General features: G+C 28.9%; 3 protein-coding genes across 5 annotated transcripts in view; all 3 read right to left on the reverse strand.

Moving 5' to 3' along the window:
• Positions 1-1,899, reverse strand: part of LOC101496613 (vesicle-associated membrane protein 722) — a 3,927-nt gene extending 2,028 nt beyond the window's left edge. Inside the window, exons 1-3 of one of the 3 annotated variants that reach the window (XM_004492266.4) lie at positions 1,448-1,897; positions 486-627; positions 277-397 (exon numbers count right to left, since the gene is read on the reverse strand). In XM_004492266.4, coding sequence (XP_004492323.1) covers positions 277-397; positions 486-627; positions 1,448-1,637 — 453 coding nt within the window. In that variant the 5' untranslated portion in view covers positions 1,638-1,897. Of the gene's footprint in view, positions 1-276; positions 398-485; positions 628-1,447 lie in introns of all 3 variants that reach the window. The other 2 variants (XM_027332685.2, XM_027332686.2) reach the window with 2 other exon arrangements.
• Positions 1,900-2,381: 482 nt separating this feature from the next.
• On the reverse strand, positions 2,382-5,329 carry LOC101496285 (laccase-17-like). Its single transcript, XM_004492265.4, has 6 exons — positions 5,026-5,329; positions 4,754-4,905; positions 4,387-4,631; positions 4,172-4,300; positions 2,987-3,958; positions 2,382-2,887 (listed from the first exon to the last, which is right to left on the reverse strand). The coding sequence occupies exons 1-6, from the start codon at positions 5,137-5,139 to the stop codon at positions 2,757-2,759; spliced, it is 1,743 nt and encodes a 580-aa protein (XP_004492322.1). The 5' UTR covers positions 5,140-5,329; the 3' UTR covers positions 2,382-2,756.
• A 5,746-nt stretch (positions 5,330-11,075) lies between these two features.
• On the reverse strand, positions 11,076-13,779 carry LOC101495194 (laccase-17-like). The gene is made up of 6 exons (XM_004492261.4): positions 13,573-13,779; positions 13,320-13,471; positions 12,962-13,206; positions 12,747-12,875; positions 11,569-12,540; positions 11,076-11,454 (listed from the first exon to the last, which is right to left on the reverse strand). The coding sequence occupies exons 1-6, from the start codon at positions 13,684-13,686 to the stop codon at positions 11,324-11,326; spliced, it is 1,743 nt and encodes a 580-aa protein (XP_004492318.1). The 5' UTR covers positions 13,687-13,779; the 3' UTR covers positions 11,076-11,323.
• Positions 13,780-18,944: the final 5,165 nt, after the last annotated feature.

The following is an 18,944-nucleotide window of genomic DNA, read 5'->3' on the forward strand; positions in this document are numbered from 1 at the left end:
AGATAGGAGACATGCTATGTTTACGAAACAATGTTGACATTTTCAAATTTTCATATATGTTATAAAAAATTGTAAAAGAAAATGGTGAGAAAATTTTGGATCTACATTATTTAATGCTTATTAGTTGAAGTGAAAATGAAAACAGAAAACTTGGGAAGTAAACAGGCCCTTTTAGCTTCAAGACACATTTTCAACCCACCCACAGCCAAAAGACAATAAATTTGCATAATTTCCTGGCAGCAGAGGAGAGAACGTGATGAGATTTAAGTGTTTTACCTTCTCAATATTTTCCATCATAACTCCTTTGACTTCTGAAACCTGAGCTTTCACTTTAGCAAGCTTGCTAATCTCCTCTGGGTGATCAACACAATACTGCATCTGCTCCTTCATCTTAGATCTACACCATGTACAAGAAAATTATTTCACAATATATGGATATCATTATAGCAAATTAGCAATATAAAAATTGCAGGATATGCAAATACCCAAACTCTTTATTTAGACTCTTAGCAGCTGCATTTGCAGCTTTTCCCCCAGCATATTTCTTGCTAAACTCTTCCTTGATACGTTCAAGGAAAGCGATTGGAATCTGCCGTCCAGCAGACTCAACAGCAACAACACAGTAGGCTGCAACATTCAACAGGATTCAAGTTAGTTCCAACTCATCACAGACTAAAAGTTCAATAGAAAAAGGAAAACAAAACATCACCAAGAGAAACAAATTTTTAAAAACAATCAAGTTATTAACATAAAAACAAGATTTAATTCACCATTTACTATTGGTATAATACATCTTCTGTACAACCAAATTCTTTATTTGTCCCTCAGTTTTCCTTCTAAATAGCTAGCTATCAAGGAAACTTTCGAATAATTTTCCATTTTACCAACAAATAATGTTACTTCCAAATTGTAAATGTTGCTATGTTGCTATTTAAGTTAATAAGTAATGCACAAATACACCAACTACAGTCTATGCAGAACCGGCACTTCAGATATAAAGGGTGTCGGACCGTGTCAGGATCCGACCATATGGGTGTTCGATCACCGACCCGAACTTACAGTGATACATATAGTTATATTTTTGTTTTCTTAAAATATTGTTTGTACTTTGTACCAGTGTCAATATTATGTCCAATGCCGGTATGTGATATGCATATTAGATCAGCAACGTACGGTTCAATTCTCAGTCACACAGATTGGTTGCTTCGTTTTACACCTTGCGTTTTGTCATATTCCGACAACTCGAAGATTTCAACAATGAGAATCGAATAGATCTCGAGAGTTAACATAACAAAATCATAATGCCATTTCCTTTAACAATTTTCCTACCATTTTACTGTTCACAGATCAAGGAGTAACAAACTAACATGCATTCAAATCCAAAAACAAAAACAGCAAAATCATAAAATCGATGCAGATAAACGAAACAATGAGTTCAAAGAGTTACTGAATCCATCATCGACGAGGTAATTGAAAGTGTGTCCATCACAGTTGTAAGTGAACTTGTTGTTGGAGGAAGGAAGTTTCTGGAGACACTGGGCCGCCACGCCGGTGAAGTTTCCAGTGAATTCAGTGTATTCAGCGATAATGACGGTGCCGCGAGCCACGAAGCTGTAGATCAACGATTGCTGTCCCATCGTCGGAACCACAACCGTGAAACAAAACAACAACACAGGATCGATTCAGGGAAGAAGAAGAAGATGAAAATGACAGAGTCGGTTGTAGAGAGAGAAAGGAGTAATGTTGAGTACGGTTATAGAGAGAGAAAGTGGTGAAGAAGAAGGAATGAGGAGGCTTCCTTGTTGTTCTTTGGGTTGTAGTAACAGAAAGCGTTTAACAAAGAGAAAGGAGGAAAATAAAAATGAAGTGTTTGTATTTTGCTGGCTTAGATGCGAAGCAAGCGTGAAATGGAAGAAAAGGTGAAAGTAGTTAAAAGGCCCTTGAGTTTATCGCTTATTACGTAAACACCACGCCGTACATTGTACAGTATATGTACATTTCGAATTCAAATTTTCTTATTCACTGGAATTTCATAGAAATATATGCGTGTTTGTTTCCGCGCTGCCAAAAATTAATTTTTAATTAATTAATTTTATAAAATTGATTTTGTTTAAAAATAAATTCAATGTAAGTGCATAAAAGTGACTTAAATAATTAATTTAAATATAAATTTATTTTTATATTCAAAAGATATAAATGTTAATTTTAAATTAAAATTAATTAAAAAATAAAATCAATTATATTCGAGAATAATTAATAAGTCAATCAATTTTACAATGTTTAGTTACATATATATCCTTAAAAATTGTGTTTTGCATAATTAACAAATTATGCTTCTTTGAAGATAGTAATGGTGAACAATGAAAATGGCACCCTTATCATGATGAAGATTCGGCCTTGATTAATTTATTGCCAACCAAGATTATCATGTATTCATATTCTGGTCTATAGCTGACAGGTGAAGAGAAACTACAAGCACAAAATATTGTTGCTAAGTCCAATATGAGTGGCCTTTCAAAGTTAAAAGTTGTAAACCAAAAACCCAAATTAGAAACATTTATTGGATTACAATAGTATGGTTAAGGCATCTTGTATAAATAATTCTCTCACCCAAAAGAGAAAAAGGTGCAACCTCAACCTCATGTCAAGCCTCAACAAAAGAAATACAAGCAAGTAGTGAAAAACAATTTCTCAGTGTTAGAATAACAAAAAAAATCAAAACGTTTAAAACAAAATAAAGCAATTTCAGGTTGAATTTAACACTTGGGAAGATCAGCTGGTGGTGGAAGCAGCTTCTGATTTGGGAGCTTTCCATCCAAAACAATCCAGGCCATCCTAAGACCCCAACTTGTATGTACTTCCAAGTGACAATGCATGAACCATACCCCTGCAGACATAATTAAACATATATAATTGCATACTGTATTTTGTTAATTTATGAAAATGAACCAAAATATTTTTTGATATGAATGAACTACGAACTAACCTGGATTATCTGCTAGAAATCTGATAGCAACCCATCCACCAGATGGGACACCAATTGTGTTTCTTTCAACAGGATCAACAAGATTGAAGTTTTTTGGGTCCTTATTTGAATCAAAGTTACCAAATCCTTGTCCAACAACAAAGAAGTTAAAGCCATGCAAATGGAGAGGGTGGCTTTCTGCACCAAGAATACTAGTGTCCTGCATGACAAGCTCGACGCTTGTGTTGAAAGGAAGAACCACAACCTTTGTTCCATTGCTTACCATAGTGTTGTTTGGTGGGGTGCCAGTATAATTGAATGGATGCAAGGGACTGTTTGGGAAGTAAGGGGCGTAAACCCCATTTGATTGACCAAAGAAATGGGATTGAAGAAGTGCAGTTGTTGGGAGTATAAAGGATACATTGTTTATTGATGCTGCAAACATTGTTCCATTGGGTCCCTGACAAGTTTTGTTGTTTTTGCAGGGATTGGTACCAAGGCCTACTGTGAAGAAAAAGTGCCTATCAACTTTCTGGGGAACGTTAGCAGGAAATTGAGCGCTCGCTAGGCTATTGAGCTTGTTGGAGAACTTTGTTGCAAAAGAAGTGTCATTAAGTGCTGGGAGAATAGGTTTGAAGAGTGGAAGCTTTTCTAGTGAAGCAGCTGAATGATGAGTATTAAATGGAATTTCATATTCTAGGATACCAGCAACTGTTGTGTTGTCAAAAGTTCCAAGGCCAGTAGCATATGGTCTAGCAGTCATTAAGAATGTGGCATTGGGATAGTGAGGTTTGGTCTTGAGAAGAACATTAGTGGTTTGGCCAGGTGCAATAAGGATGGTGTTAGTCTCAAAAGGCTTTACATAAACTGCATCTGCTTCAACAACTGTAAGGGTGTGATTTGCAATGCTGAAGAATAATTCATCATTAAGAGCAGCGTTGATAAAACGTAGAAGGTAAGTCTTCCCAAGTTCTACCTTTAGCTTGAATGTGTCTGTGAAGAATGAAATCTCACAATTATTCAAAGTTTAAGCCATATTGTTGATGATGTTTTCATTTCTACTAGGTTGTACTAGAAATTGTTGATACCATACTGCATAAATTGGTGCCTAAATAAATAGTTAATGCACAACATGTTTCTTATTTATGATATGTGGAACTATTTTTACTTATATTTATGTCTAGATTATCACTTGATAGTTGATACCTTTTTTAGAGCAGTTATACAATGGCCCTGGAAGTCCATTAATTGTGTAGGCATCAGAGACATTTGGTCCTCCCCCAGTTTGCAGAGCTTGTGCTATGACTGCCTCAGTATCTGCATTGAACCATTCTCCTAAAAGCAAAATTAAAGAGTATAATTAGCTAATGTAAATTTACAAAGGGGTAGACTTAGATTCATATTTTTAGTAATTTTATTACCAAATATGATTGGAACTTCTTTGTGAGGTTTTGCAAAAGGATATTGAACATTTTTCTTGGGAAGTATGATGAGTGGACCATAGACTGTTGATCTTAACCAAGAAATGTGAGCATGCCAAAAGAGTGTTCCTCTTTGGCCTTTAATAGTGTAATTGTAAACATAGCTTTGACCTGTTTGAATTGGGCATTGAGTCACATATGCTGGTCCATCAGCCCATCCTGATTGCAGCTGTCTAATCCCATGCCTATTAGAAAATATAGCATAGTATTTAGCACATACTGTATTAGATTTATGTTCAAAGTCAAATCTTAATTATGTCACTACTTCTCCTTAGCAATTTTGTTATGTAAATAGAATTTTCTTTACCAGTGAATGGAAATGTTGTTTTGCACATGGTTAACCACTTTGATTAGAAGTTGGTCTCCTTCCCTAGCTACAATGCGAGGTCCCGGAAATTGACCATTCACTGTAACCATTGTTTTGCTGTGGCACAATCTTGTCACATTTTGGTACCTTATCTGCATAGTTTCAGTTATGTTACATTTAGAAGAAAGAAAGGAAAAAAAACTATAACACAGAGCATTTTACAATTATAAAGAGTAATAATGCATATGAGTGTTTTAAGAAAGTAGAAGTACATCAAAATGGTAGTGTCTGGTTATGCCTGCTAATGCAAGCTCAAATGTGCAAAAATTGATCAATGATAAAAAGAAAAGTGGGAATGTAAGGGATGAAAAAAGGGAAACACCCATGTTTCTCTCTAAATGTATATATGAAGGTTGGTCTTGAAATAGTTATTTGAGTTTGAAACTGTTTGAATGAATGGAACAAAAATCTTGTGGTCAATATATACATGGAGGGAAACTATGTGGTTGTTTGATTAGGTGATAAAAAAATATTATGTGATCAAAGAGAAGCTAGATGAACTCAACATTGTGTTGTCTTTGAAGGAGAATATATAGTAGTTAGAACAACTTTAGAGTGGTTTCAAAGACATTCAATTTTTGTTTGATCTCCTTCATGTCCAAGTCAAAATTCATTAACAAATTGTATTGTTCTGCAAATGTCCTTCACATAGTTTGTTTGTAAATAGACACTATCGTGTATGTGAGAATGAAGATTGAGTGGATCATTGGTCAAATATTACTCTCAACGTTTTCTTGTTGCCAAAGTAAGAAACTTGTATTGTATCTAGTCTTTCACTTCAGAAGCTAGCTAGATATTAATGTCATGTTTTATATGACCACAAAATATATAGTTTTTTTTAATAGGACCATAAATATATAGTTTGCATGAAATGTAGACTAAATTTGGAATATGTTTTCTTTAACTAGACTAGATAGGAAGATAGAAATATTACAAGGGTAACGTGTGCATGGATTATGATCAACCCAAAAACATGGAAAATGTCTTAATCAGAGTTATCCTAGTTAGTTTGCTTAGATTGTGGTAGTTAGGTGATCGGTTACATCTCTATATAAATATATTTAGATTAACTTATTTTAAGAAAATAATTAGTTTTTTCATTGTTATGAAAGTATTAAAAATATCTTGTTAAAAAAAATAAGAAAGACTTCAAAAATACATTTTTCATAACTAAGCAAAAATATGTCTTTTTCTTTACCGTCAATTTTTTTCTTTACCCTCAGTTATCAGGTTGAGTTTTCAAGCAGTTGGAAGTTTTGTCGAGAGGTCAAAGATTATTTCAGTAAGAGTTCAAACTCAAGTTATGTGAACAACTCACCTTTTATTAAAACTAGAATATAATTTACACGTCGCACGGGTGTAATTTATAAAATTTTCTTTTAATGTAAATTTTTTAAAAGGTGGTGATATTTATGGTGTATAAATAAATCAATCTGATCGAAAAAAAGGTTTTGATATTTGTAAGTTTCATAATTTATAAGAATAGTCGGTTGAATAGCAAAAGAATAAATGGAATAAAAGCAATTAAAAAGATTGTAATAAAATTAGTGATTTTCACTCTAAAAACTATGATTAAAAAATGAGTGATTATTTGTATACACAATTAAAAAGATTAAAATAAAATATGAGTGATTGTTTGTATATATTTTGTTTTACTTTAAACATTCAATCATTAGATAATACTTTCTTTCTATAAAAAAATATAGTATATATTTTGCAAGTATTGATTTGAGATATATTTGTAGACATTGATTTTTATATGATTATTAATTTTATTTTTGTTTTCCTTTTTATCTTAAATATTATTATTTCTTTATTCTTTTTCGACTAATCGAATGAATTACTATTTTTTATATTTTATATTCTATGTCTCATTTCTACTTAAATTTTCGGTAACTAATTCGTAATTAGAAGTGTTACGCCATGTGTTTCATTCAAAGATAATTTAACTAACATGTTTAGAGAGTATCTATAATAAATAAATAAAGTATTATTTTTACAAAAATAAAATAAAATATGTAATAATATTGGGAATGATAAGACGTCACTACTTGATTTTAATTATTTTCACAGTTAATTGAAACTATGCTCTGATTTATCATTTACCAAATCTATAAATTTAATATTTTGAAACGAGTGTTTTTGTTTTCATGAATAATTTATATAGCCAAATACATTCTTTTGCATTAAAAGAATATAATATGTACCCGAATATTAATAACAGAAAAATGAACACAAATTATATATTACTTTAAAAATATTTAATGTATAATTTAATATTTTTATTTAAAAAAAATTATCCTTTGCTTTTTTTTTTGCAAAGGCTTGCTAATTTAAATGACTGTGTTTTAATTTTTTATGTTTATTTTAATTTAAACTTTATTAGATTATTTGTTCATAAGTTTGATTACTGATATTTAATATGTAATAATTATGTTTTTATATATTTTGTGGTAATTTATGGTTGTTACATTTAAATTATTAAAATATAATTAAAATATTGTGAGGAATTTATATTCAATGAATTAAAAAAGTAACTGACAATTAAATCTAGTTTATAATGAGAATTATATTTTGTTATCGTTGATTTTTTTAATTATAGAGATATAGACAAAAAATTAGTAGAATGAAGAATAAAAAATGAATGAATTATATACTATTGAAATGATGTGATAAAATTAATGTTACATGACATATAAACATGTGATATGGCAACATAATAATTTGAGAATTTGTTTTGAGAATTTGTTTTAATATATTATATTGATTGATATTGATTCAACTCTCTTATATTACATCTCTAAATTTTTTCAAAATTTTCAAAATGGTTTTTAAACTAAAATAATTGTAATTAAGTCTATAAATTAATATAATTTGTGTAATTAGATTCTTCCACTAAAGTTTGACTGCAGTTGACTAACGAAAATACAACGGAATAACTTAATTACCAAAAAAATATATTAATTTAGAGATTTGATTACAATTTTTTTTAATTTTTTTTATTTTGAGGCCTATTTAAAAATTCTCATATAATTTAGAGACCTACAAAATAATAAAACCATAATTTTATCAAACAACTAAATCTTTATGGTTAAATTTTCAAATTAACTTTTAAACTTTGAATTTATGATTTTAAGTCACGAAGAATGAGTTAAATAGCATGTAAAACTTTATTTTTAATAAACTTTTATAACTTAAAGTAAATTATAATAAAATCGGTAAACTTTCAATTTTACTAAAAATTTAGTAGTTTATGACTATACATTAGTTTACGTTTATAATGTTAAATTTTGATTAATATCATTTGATATTTGATTTAATTTACGCTTCTATGTAATATTTATTGTTTTAAAATATAAACCTACGCTTTTACTGTTGTTGTGAATAATTAATCATAAGAATAAGAATTTGTTGTTTCTTAAAATTCAACTATTTTATATATATATATTGAATTATTCATATTTTAATGTTCTTATTATATTATTTAAATATATATATTTTTGTTATAGATGAGATAATAAATATACCATCAAAAATTTGCACACAACTATAAAGTTTTAGGTTCAAACGTAAAACATAATTTTCAATTTAATAATATCGGCATTTTATTAATTAAGCTATGATTTAATGAATATTATCTATATATAGGTTATTTTAATATTAGGTAAATTCTTACGAATCAAATCTTAGATTCAATTATACATAGGTCTCAAGAATTTATTTAGATTTTCTAGTTTGACAAATTTAATTATGTTCATATTATCAACATTATATATGCAAAATACATTATGAAATCTTTGATGTTTCACGAAAGCAACAATTTAGTCTTGAATTTTTAATAAAATTTAGGTCTTTTAAATTTAGTTCAGTTTCTGCGTAAATCTTTTAATTTTTTTATTTTTCCAATCTAATCGTTTAAGTTATATTTTGTTTTCACCATTAGTTTTAAGTTATATTAAATTATGCATGTGGTCCATAAAATTTGACAATTTTCGTTAAACAGTATAATAAGTTGACTATCCAAGCTACTTCAAAAGTGATCGAAGTTAATCATATTTATTATGTGAATAGACATCTACTACAAAAAAAATTATAGGTTGTATTGTGTCTAAATTATGAGGAAAAAAAAAATATAAATCGTTTATAAGTTTTGATTATTGTTTTTTAAAGGATTAATATGAGTTATTTATTGTTACAATTTTTTGTAGAATTTTTAATGATAATATGATTTAAATTACATTAGTTATTATTTAAAGTGAGACAAATAAATATAATATAAATATGATATAACTTAAAAAACTAAATAAAAAATAAAAACTTAAAAGATTTAAGCATAAAATAAACTAAACTTAAATGGTCTTTGTGTGACAACAAAAACTAAAGTGTTACATTAGAGAACCTAGATCACATGAGGAAGTATTTTTCCCTTATATATTATATTTAAAAGATAATGATAACTAACACCCAAAATAAAATAAAATCATAACTACCTATTTAAATACATATTTAAAAAGGTATATATAATTGAGATTAATTTTCCTAATCTGACTATTTAAAACATATTATACTTACATTTCAATCAAATTTCGTCGTGATGTCATAAAGTGTAAATAGGTTTTATTTCAGTTTTAATCCTCTTATTTTTATTAATTTATAAAATTAATTTTTTTATTTATTTTAAATGTGATAATTTTTTTTATTAAAAAATAAAATAACATAACATATAATACAATAATGTAGAATGATTAACACCATAAAATTGTAATAAAATTCTATAAAAACTTAATTATTAAGTTTGATAATTTTTTATTATTATAAATTAATTAACATATAAATAATTAATACATTTAAATGATTCTATATCATAAATTTGATGACACATCATTTTCAATATGTTAAATCATAATTTTTTTAGTTTAAAAATTTAAAAAATAAATTAAAATTGTTGACTTTTAAAATAAAATAACTAATTATATTTATAAAAATAAAAAGACTAAAATTCCAATTAATCATTTAAAATATTCGTTCAAATATCAACAAGGTGAGATCTAATTCATATTAGGGTGTAAAATAATTTTTCACTTACCATATATGCAAATTACAAATTAAACCAATATTAAAAATATTTAAAAAATGCAAAATCATTATATCCCGTTATTTTTGTGTGGGTAAAAGTAATAAAAGCACACACTCACTTAGAATATATCCGACTCCGACTCTCAATTGGTTCATTAAATATGATCAACGGTTATAAATTTATTATTATTAATAGATTAATAAAAAAGATAATAATTATAATTTTATTATTATTAAATTATAAAAGTACAATTCATTCAACCGGTAATAAAGACAACTTCAACGGTAAAACTCGTTCGAAACTGAATTTTACTTAACTACATGCTGTCGGATGAACTTATTTGACTACCATTGGAGATTGCGACACGAAGTAAAATGATGAATGGGATTCGTTGGTTGGTTAGATGGAAATGAAGAAATATGCAAAATTCTACTTAACGAAGGAGTTTGATTTTGGCAACCAGGCTTTGCATAGGCTTTACAGGTTGGAGTGAGTTTAACTGACATTTTCAATTTTATTTTTATCTGTTTCAGATCTGGAAAGAAGAAAGCATAGAATATAAATGTGGAAAAGTGAGAACAATAATTTTGGTATTTTTACTATCCATCACCATTATATATGTAACCATTAAAAAACAATATTATACCTGTCAAATGGACCATACTAAACAAGCCAAATGGAGAAATAAATACCATTACAGTTATGCTTTTGAGAGAATTTAGTATAAAGATAAAAATATTCAAATCAGAATTCAATTACATTTATAATAATTTGTTAGGGTTGGACTTGGGATAGTTAAGATTATGATGCTTGAGTAGTTATCTGGTTAATGGGATGGTTAAGACTATGATGCGTAAATAGCGAGTTTTTGAGTGAGAGGGTAGTTTTGAAAATTGTGTTTTACTTAATTATCAAATTATGCTCCTTTAAAGATAGTATTCCCAACAATTCGTGAACAATGAAAACACCACCCTTATCATGTTGGAATTGTTTCTGACGTTGGTAGTAGAAATGTCAAATTTCAAAGCTAAAACATGAATTAGAAGCATGTTTTTTTGCCAGAGATCAACATGACATCCCAATGGAAGTCATTTAGGATTTTACAAGGTTTTCATATTATTTTTAAAGTGATGTTTCTTATAGTTGAAGTTTGAGATAATTATTTGTATAATTAACAAGTAAAAGTAAGAAATCATTATAATACTAAAATTTGAATAAGGAATTTTCACTCAAACGAGTGGAATACAGTTGTATAGTTAAGGCATATTATATAAATAAATCTCTCATCCAAAGGATGAAAAAGTAGCAACTTCAACCTCACCTCAAGCCTCAAAAACCATTTAAAAAAAGATACTAATGAAAATCAACTGCCCTGTGTTGAATAACAAAAAGGGCCAAACTGTTTTAACAAATATAGCAATTTTAGGGTGAAGTTAACACTTGGGAAGATCAGCTGGTGGTGGAAGCAGCTTCTGATTTGGGAGCTTTCCATCCAAGACAATCCATGCCATCTTAAGACCCCAACTTGTATGTACTTCCAAATGACAATGCATGAACCATGCCCCTACAAGCACAATTAAACATATATGAATTCTTTTTGTTAATTAATGAAAATGAAGTAAAACATTTTTTTTGAACCAAAATAACTTTTGATGGTATGAATAAACTATGAACTAACCTGGATTATCTGCTTGGAATCTGATAGCAACCCATCCACCAGATGGGACACCAACTGTGTTTCTTTCAACAGGGTCAACAAGATTGAACTTTTTTGGGTCTTTATTTTTATCAAAGTTACCAAATCCTTGTCCAACAACAAAGAAGTTAAAGCCATGCAAATGGAGAGGGTGACTTTCTGCACCAAGAATACTAGTGTCCTGCATGACAAGCTCGACGCTTGTGTTGAAAGGAAGAACCACAACCTTTGTTCCATTGCTCACCATAGTGTTGTTTGGTGGGGTTCCAGTATAATTGAATGGATGCAAGGGACTAGTTGGGAAGTAAGGGGCATAGACTCCATTAGATTGCCCAAAGAAATGGGATTGAAGAAGGGCAGTTGTTGGGGTTGTGAAGGATACATTGTTTATTGATGCTGCAAACATTGTTCCATTGGGTCCCTGACAAGTTTGGTTGCTTTTGCATGGATTGGTACCAAGGCCTACTGTGAAGAAAAAGTGCCTATCAATTTTCTGGGGAACATTAGCTGGAAATTGGGCACTTGCTAGGCTACGAAGTTTGTTGGTGAACTTTGTTGCAAAAGAAGTGTCATTAAGTGCTGGGAGAACAGGCTTGAATAGTGGAAGTGTTTCTAGTGAAGCAGCTGAATGATGAGTATTAGATGGGATTTCATATTCTAGGATACCAGCAACTGTTGTGTTGTCAAAAGTTCCAAGGCCAGTGGCATATGGTCTAGCAGTCATTAAGAATGTTGCATTGGGATAGTGAGGTTTGGTCTTGAGAAGAACATTAGTGGTTTGGCCAGGAGCAATAAGGATGGTATTTGTCACAAAGGGTTTTACATAAATTGCATCTGCTTCAACAACTGTAAGGGTGTGATTTGCAATGCTGAAGAATAACTCATCATTGAGCGCAGCATTGATCAAACGTAAAAGGTAAGTTTTTCCAGGCTTCACTTTTAGCTTGAATGTATCTGTGAAGAATAAAATCTTACGGTTATATAAACCATATTTTTTATAACATTTCATAAAGAAATCTATATGTTGTTGTAAGTCTAACATTTCATAAAGTGGAAGATTATGTATAAGGGTTCATATTTTAAATTTTATCGATGATTTTCTTCAATCTTTTAGTAATTGGGAACTATTCCTAGAAGATATATTTATTAGCACTTGATACCTTTTTTAGAGCAGTTATACAATGGCCCTGGAAGTCCATTAATTGTGTAGGCATCAGAGACATTTGGTCCTCCCCCAGTTTGCAGGGCTTGTGCTATGACTGCCTCAGTATCTGCATTGAACCATTCTCCTAAAAGCAAAATTAAAGAGTATAATTAGCTAATGTAAATTTACAAAGGGGTAGACCTAGATTCATCTTTTTAGTAATTTTATTACCAAATATGATTGGAACTTCTTTGTGAGGTTTTGCAAAAGGATATTGAACATTTTTCTTGGGAAGTATGATGAGTGGACCATAGACTGTTGATCTTAACCAAGAAATGTGAGCATGCCAAAAGAGTGTTCCTCTTTGGCCTTTAATGGTGTAATTGTAAACATAGCTTTGACCTGTTTGGATTGGGCATTGAGTCACATATGCTGGTCCATCAGCCCATCCTGATCGAAGCTGTCGAATGCCATGCCTGTTTCAAAGATAGCCAAGTTTTTTACACATATTACTTTTATGCTAAGCTTAACAAATTCATTACAACAATTCTTTTTAGCAATTTTCTTTTCAAAATAGAATGTTCTTTACCAATGAATAGAGATGTTGTTCTGCACATTGTTAACCACTTTGATAAGAAGACGGTCTCCTTCTCTAGCCACAATTCGAGGTCCCGGAAATTGACCATTCACTGTAACCATGCTTTTTGTGTGGCACAATCTTGTCACATTTTGGTACCTTATCTGCATGAATAACCTCATGTTGTTACATACAGAGAAGCAAAAGAAACAAAAGCAACTAATTCTACAATTGAAAAAGTGTAATAATTGTTATAAGGAAGTACATCAAAATGGTAGTGTTTGGTAGTGCCTGCTAATGCAAGCTCAAATATACCAAAATTGATCAATGACAAAAGGAACATTGGGATTTTAAGTGATGAAAAAATAGAAACACCCATTTTTTTTTCTTTTAATGAGTGAAGGTTTCTCTTGTAATAGTAATAAGTTGTAACTGTTATTTTGAGTTTGAAATGTGTTGATGGAATATGACAAAAATGCTGGTCTATATATAGAAGAGTGAAAGTACATGGTTGTTTTATTAGGTAATGAAAAACATTATATGATTCAATGAGAAGCAGAACTCCACATTGCTGTCATTGAACAAGAATAATAGTAGTTAGAACAACTTTAGAGTGGTGTCAAAGACATCCAATTTAGTTTTACCTCCTTCTTGTCTAAGTCAAAGTCATTAACAATATTCTATTGCTAATTTGCTATGATTATTTTAGTTGCTAGTTTAATTTGTTGTTGGTTTTACATAATGTTGTGTATGCAAGAATGCATCTAAATAGGTACTGAAGTGAAAGATAGAATGAATAATTGGTCAGATGTAGCTCTCTCAACCAATGTTCTTGTTGTTAAAGTAAGAGAGTTCTATCTAATGTCAATTCAGAGCTAGATAATGGTGTCATATTTTTATGTTATTATTATTATTACCATTAAGTAGATCAGTTGCATGAAATAGCCCAAATTCAATTGAAGATTTTCTTCAATAAAAAGACAGAACCAGAGAAATATTAGTCTATAGTGGTCACGTGTGCAACTGATCAAATTAAAATCTGATCAAATTAACCTTTTAGTTTATTTAGTTGGTGATTTGGTTTGGTGCGATTAGTTACATCTCTATTTAGTATATATAATAAGAAAATAATTACTTCTTTATTCAGCTTCCTTAAAAACTTATTAAAATATTTATCACAAATGAAGCTTTTACAACAAGGATTAATATATCAGTCATATCATATATGACTTTTTTCATTCCAACACTTTTCAGATTCCTCTTTTTACTTTTTTGTCTAAATTTTGTGTATATTTGATCTTATTTTTGAAAGAGTCAAAATTAACTTTAGAGAGGTAGAATTGATTTTAATATAAAGTTAGAATTTATAGTTTTAAATTTCAAATAGGACTTTTATAATTAAATTTATTATTCAATTTATTTTGACGTGAATATATTCAGAAATAAATTAATTTATATTTAACTCACTTTCAATTAAAATTAATTTTATAAAATTAATTCACTTAAAATCATATGTTGTCTCACTTTCAATTAAAATCAATTCACTTAAAATCACATGTTGTATGTGTATAATCAATCGCTATTAAGAATCAATTTTGTAAATATGATATTATAAAATTTGAAAATAATATAAAAACATGTTTGATTTAATATATATTATTTATATATCCAATTAATGGGTTCTGAAATCCAGTTTTTTAACACTTTTATAACAAGTCTTATAGACATTTTACTGCAAGTTTGGAAGGTGGAAGATGTCAACCATCCCAACTGAGACATCGTAGGTAGCTCAAAAGTGGCGCGGAGACAAAGCTATTACCACTTGGCACTAAGATGAATGGTTATGGAAGGCCCTTTTCATATAATTTAATATATTATATTATTTATTATTATTACATTACATAGGAATAACCAAAAAATATTATAAGAAACAAATTGCTTCAACAGTAAGGAAAGATGTTAGAAGAAAAATGAGAATAAAGCAAATAAAAAGTTTAAAATTACTTTTTACTTGTTTGATGTTAGAAAAAATAAAAAGAAATAAAACTAAGTCTTTTATTTAAAGAAAGAAAAATAATGAAGTAAATACACATAATATAAAATAGATAAAGAATAAGAGAATAGAAATATAAAATATGAAACATCATATTGAAGGTGAGAAAAATAAACGCAAGAATTGTGATTTAATTGTTCTTTAAATTTTTCCATAAATAAAACATTTTCACAAGGTTTTACAATCTAGTTTTAAACCATTGAATAACGAAGGGTTGATTAAAATTTTTTTTTTTTTTTATATCAGATGTTAAAGCTTGAAACATGTGATAAAATTATAAGAGATAAAAAAATTTACATAAATATTCGATCAAATTACATTAAACTGTCATTTTTTTAAGTTAGTTTATAACTATTTCTACAAAAATTTATAAAGAACGATTTAATTGAATGTATTTGTAAAATAGTTTTAATGTCAATGTATATAAATGAAATTAAATTTATAATATAAAAATTAGAATTTATTTGAGATGGTTTTGAGTTTTTATTTATTTATCTTGAAAGACAATTTCAAAATCAAAATTTGTTATGAGTTATGTAGTGTTGAACTGATTTTTTACTTAATTAATTTTAAAATAGTTTTTTTCTTAAAACTCAACAAATAAATTTTATAATTTTTTTCTAAATTAACATATCATCATCAATAAACATAACACTACTTTAATAACTATTGACTAGTGACCATCTATTGTCGTCACCACCAACCATTCATCTTTGACCACCACCACCAATTATCATCTCCAACACCCGCAACCACCACCACTAACCACAAACTTCCAACCTTCATCTCCATTACCAGCACCACCACCGTCCACTAATAAGTCACACTATGAGTCGCGCTCTAACCACTGTCTCTAACTATCAACTATCTCTTTTAACCGTACGATAGATTACTACTAAGATAAATAGTCATTTTCGACAATTACCACTTTCAACTACTATTACTCAAATTATTATAATTAAATTATAAATTTATAATATTTAAATTATTTTAAAATAATTAAAATTTAATATTATTGTTATTAGTAAATATTTTTTTTATTTTGTGAATTTATAATGAAACAGAGTAAAAATAGTGATTCAATTAAAAAAAAATTAAAACTTAACTAAAAATTAAAATTTAAAATTTGAAAACTGAATTAAAATTAAAATCTCAAAACTGAAAAATAGTTTCAATTTTTAGAAATTTCAAAATAGTAAATGGAAAAATACTCCGAGCCTAAGCAAATGAATGATCACAAGGACTTGCTAGTTTACTAGAAGAAATTTTCCACTATAGTCAAATTGATTATAAGCTTGTGAGCATTTTTTTAACTACTAAGCGCATACAACTCAAAAACAACATAGAATATTGTCTTTTAGAGAATCGTCTTTCCAAGGCAATACAACACTTTACGGATGAAAATCTTGTCCTTTTACAATGATGGTTTTTGGTTTTTCTCCACCCATTGCTTTGAGAAAAGTTTCAAATAACTATTGAAAAGAAGGAATTGTTTCATCATATAGCAATGCAGTCCTAAAATGATTGTTCTCTTGTGATTATTAAGTCCAACAAAAACTCCCAATGGTCGATAATTCTTATTTGTCTTGTATGTGGTGTCAATTGTGATGACATCTCCAAAGTACCTATAATCGTTTATCATTTGTGCATTTGTCCAAAATATATTTGTTATTTGCTCTTCAACATCCATTTGAAATTCATAAAAGAATGAAGAATTTTCACTTTCCTTGTTTGAAATATATCAATAATGCACCCACGTCACCATACTTTAGTGACTGCTTCCTTTTGGTTCGAAGATCATTCTTAAGGTCCTGTCTTGTAAAACCAAAAGTTTTTATTCCACCGATTTGCTTAGACATTTATTCATGAAAATATTTTGGTCTCAATCCAGATTCATTTGCTAATACAATTTGTGATGCTTGTGCCTCAAATATGTGTCGATGAGAACGATTCATATGAACATACTCTGACAGCTGAAGAGGGTGATTATGTTGAGCTACAAAGTCAACAACTTCAGATTTCTCAATCTTCCAATCAAGTGAAATAGCCATAATTTCTTTACACATTGTTCTAGTTTCTTCTCTATGTTCCCTTACTGGGTGACCTCATTTGTCAACACCTCAAATACCCCTATTTGAAGCATATGAATCTTCTTGAAGTCAAAATCCTATATTTTTTTTCTTCTTTTATTTGCATATTCTCGACGAATACCAAATCCAATTCTTTTACTTTATTCATTATAAAATTTGTAAGTCGTCGCCTCATATTCAAACATCATTTCCAAGCGTGGTTGACTAATGACATTACTTTCTTGCACTTTTTTTTTTCATGGATATTGTTCACCTATTTATCTACACAATCAACTAGGGATTTAATGACATATTCATTTTATCTGAGAATGAATGAAGTTATCATGCAAAAATCATAACAAAAACCAAGATGTAAGAATACATATATGAAATATTAAAAAAACAAAGAACCTGTAACAAGAAAAAAAACGATAAAATAAAAAGAGAAAACCCGTAAACATGTTGCTGTAATGAGAACCAAAGGGAAATAACTATATAAATAAAAAAGACATGATAAAAAGGTTGTAAAAGATTTAGCAAAATCAACAAGAACTTATAAGACCAAAAGAGAAGAGATTACAGTAGTGCGGTAGTGTTGGAATAGAGCAGCGATACATTGAGGGAAATGTATTAGATATCACACTTATCTTATAAATGAGATACTTTAATAGCCAAACTAAAACACATTCAAGTTGATGAGATACCTTAAATTTATAAACAAGAAGAAGAGAACCATTGGATTTACCTTTGGCGTTCAACAAAAAAGGAAGGAACATTATTTTGTTGACACAATTTATGGGGAAGAAGAAAGTGTTTGATAAGAAGGCAGAGAATAATCAACTTTTTATAAGTGCTCAAGAAGCAACATAAATAAGAACAATTTCATCAATTGTTCAAAAACATTAATGAAAATGAAACTTTGGCATTAAAGAGTCTACATTAAAGGTATTAAAATATAGTTTAGAGTAGATCTCAAAAGTAATTGCATTCTCATAAAGAAATTCCCCAGGTTGAGTCAGAAAATTTCATGCATTTAGAAAATATTTGAAGAATCTTAGGTATTTGATTTTAAAAGTATGATCAAAAGCTCATTTGATGTAATTAAATTAATGATGAAGTTCTCTTCAGAATATGAAGTTCACAATATATTTGAAAAGAACTATAAAATAAACAAATGAACATTTAATAAAAAGAGAATGATCAACGACATTCTACATATGATAACATTTTACGAGAAAAATAGTAAATTTACACCAATTTATATTTTGCTCGTTTAAAATCCTAACAAAGCTTAGACGTTTATACTTTTAATTTGACTTGGAAAATTAGGGTACCATCATATTAACATGTTGTGCAAATCACCATCTAGAAAACATGTTATTGCAAATGAATTTGACTCATCTAAAGTGAGAAGTTGATAAAGTAAATAAATCGATGATTGATTTATTAATAGTTGTAATTAATTACTCTTTACTTGCTTACTTTTCGTTTCATAGTCCATAAGTTTTTGGATAA

Source organism: Cicer arietinum, chromosome 3 (assembly GCF_000331145.2).
Source record: "Cicer arietinum cultivar CDC Frontier isolate Library 1 chromosome 3, Cicar.CDCFrontier_v2.0, whole genome shotgun sequence".
Taxonomy (NCBI): Eukaryota; Viridiplantae; Streptophyta; class Magnoliopsida; order Fabales; family Fabaceae; genus Cicer; species Cicer arietinum.

Coding starts and splice junctions, on each gene's coding strand:
- LOC101495194 (XM_004492261.4), bottom strand. CDS start 13,686: ATGGGTGTTTCTATTTTTTCATCACTTAAAATCCCAATGTTCCTTTTG. Junction 12,876..12,961: donor AGAAGTTCCAATCATATTTG/GTAATAAAATTA, acceptor TTTTGCTTTTAG/GAGAATGGTTCAATGCAGAT. Junction 12,541..12,746: donor GTATAACTGCTCTAAAAAAG/GTATCAAGTGCT, acceptor TATTCTTCACAG/ATACATTCAAGCTAAAAGTG.
- LOC101496285 (XM_004492265.4), bottom strand. CDS start 5,139: ATGGGTGTTTCCCTTTTTTCATCCCTTACATTCCCACTTTTCTTTTTA. Junction 4,632..4,753: donor AACAACATTTCCATTCACTG/GTAAAGAAAATT, acceptor ATTTTCTAATAG/GCATGGGATTAGACAGCTGC. Junction 2,888..2,986: donor ATTTCTAGCAGATAATCCAG/GTTAGTTCGTAG, acceptor TTATGTCTGCAG/GGGTATGGTTCATGCATTGT.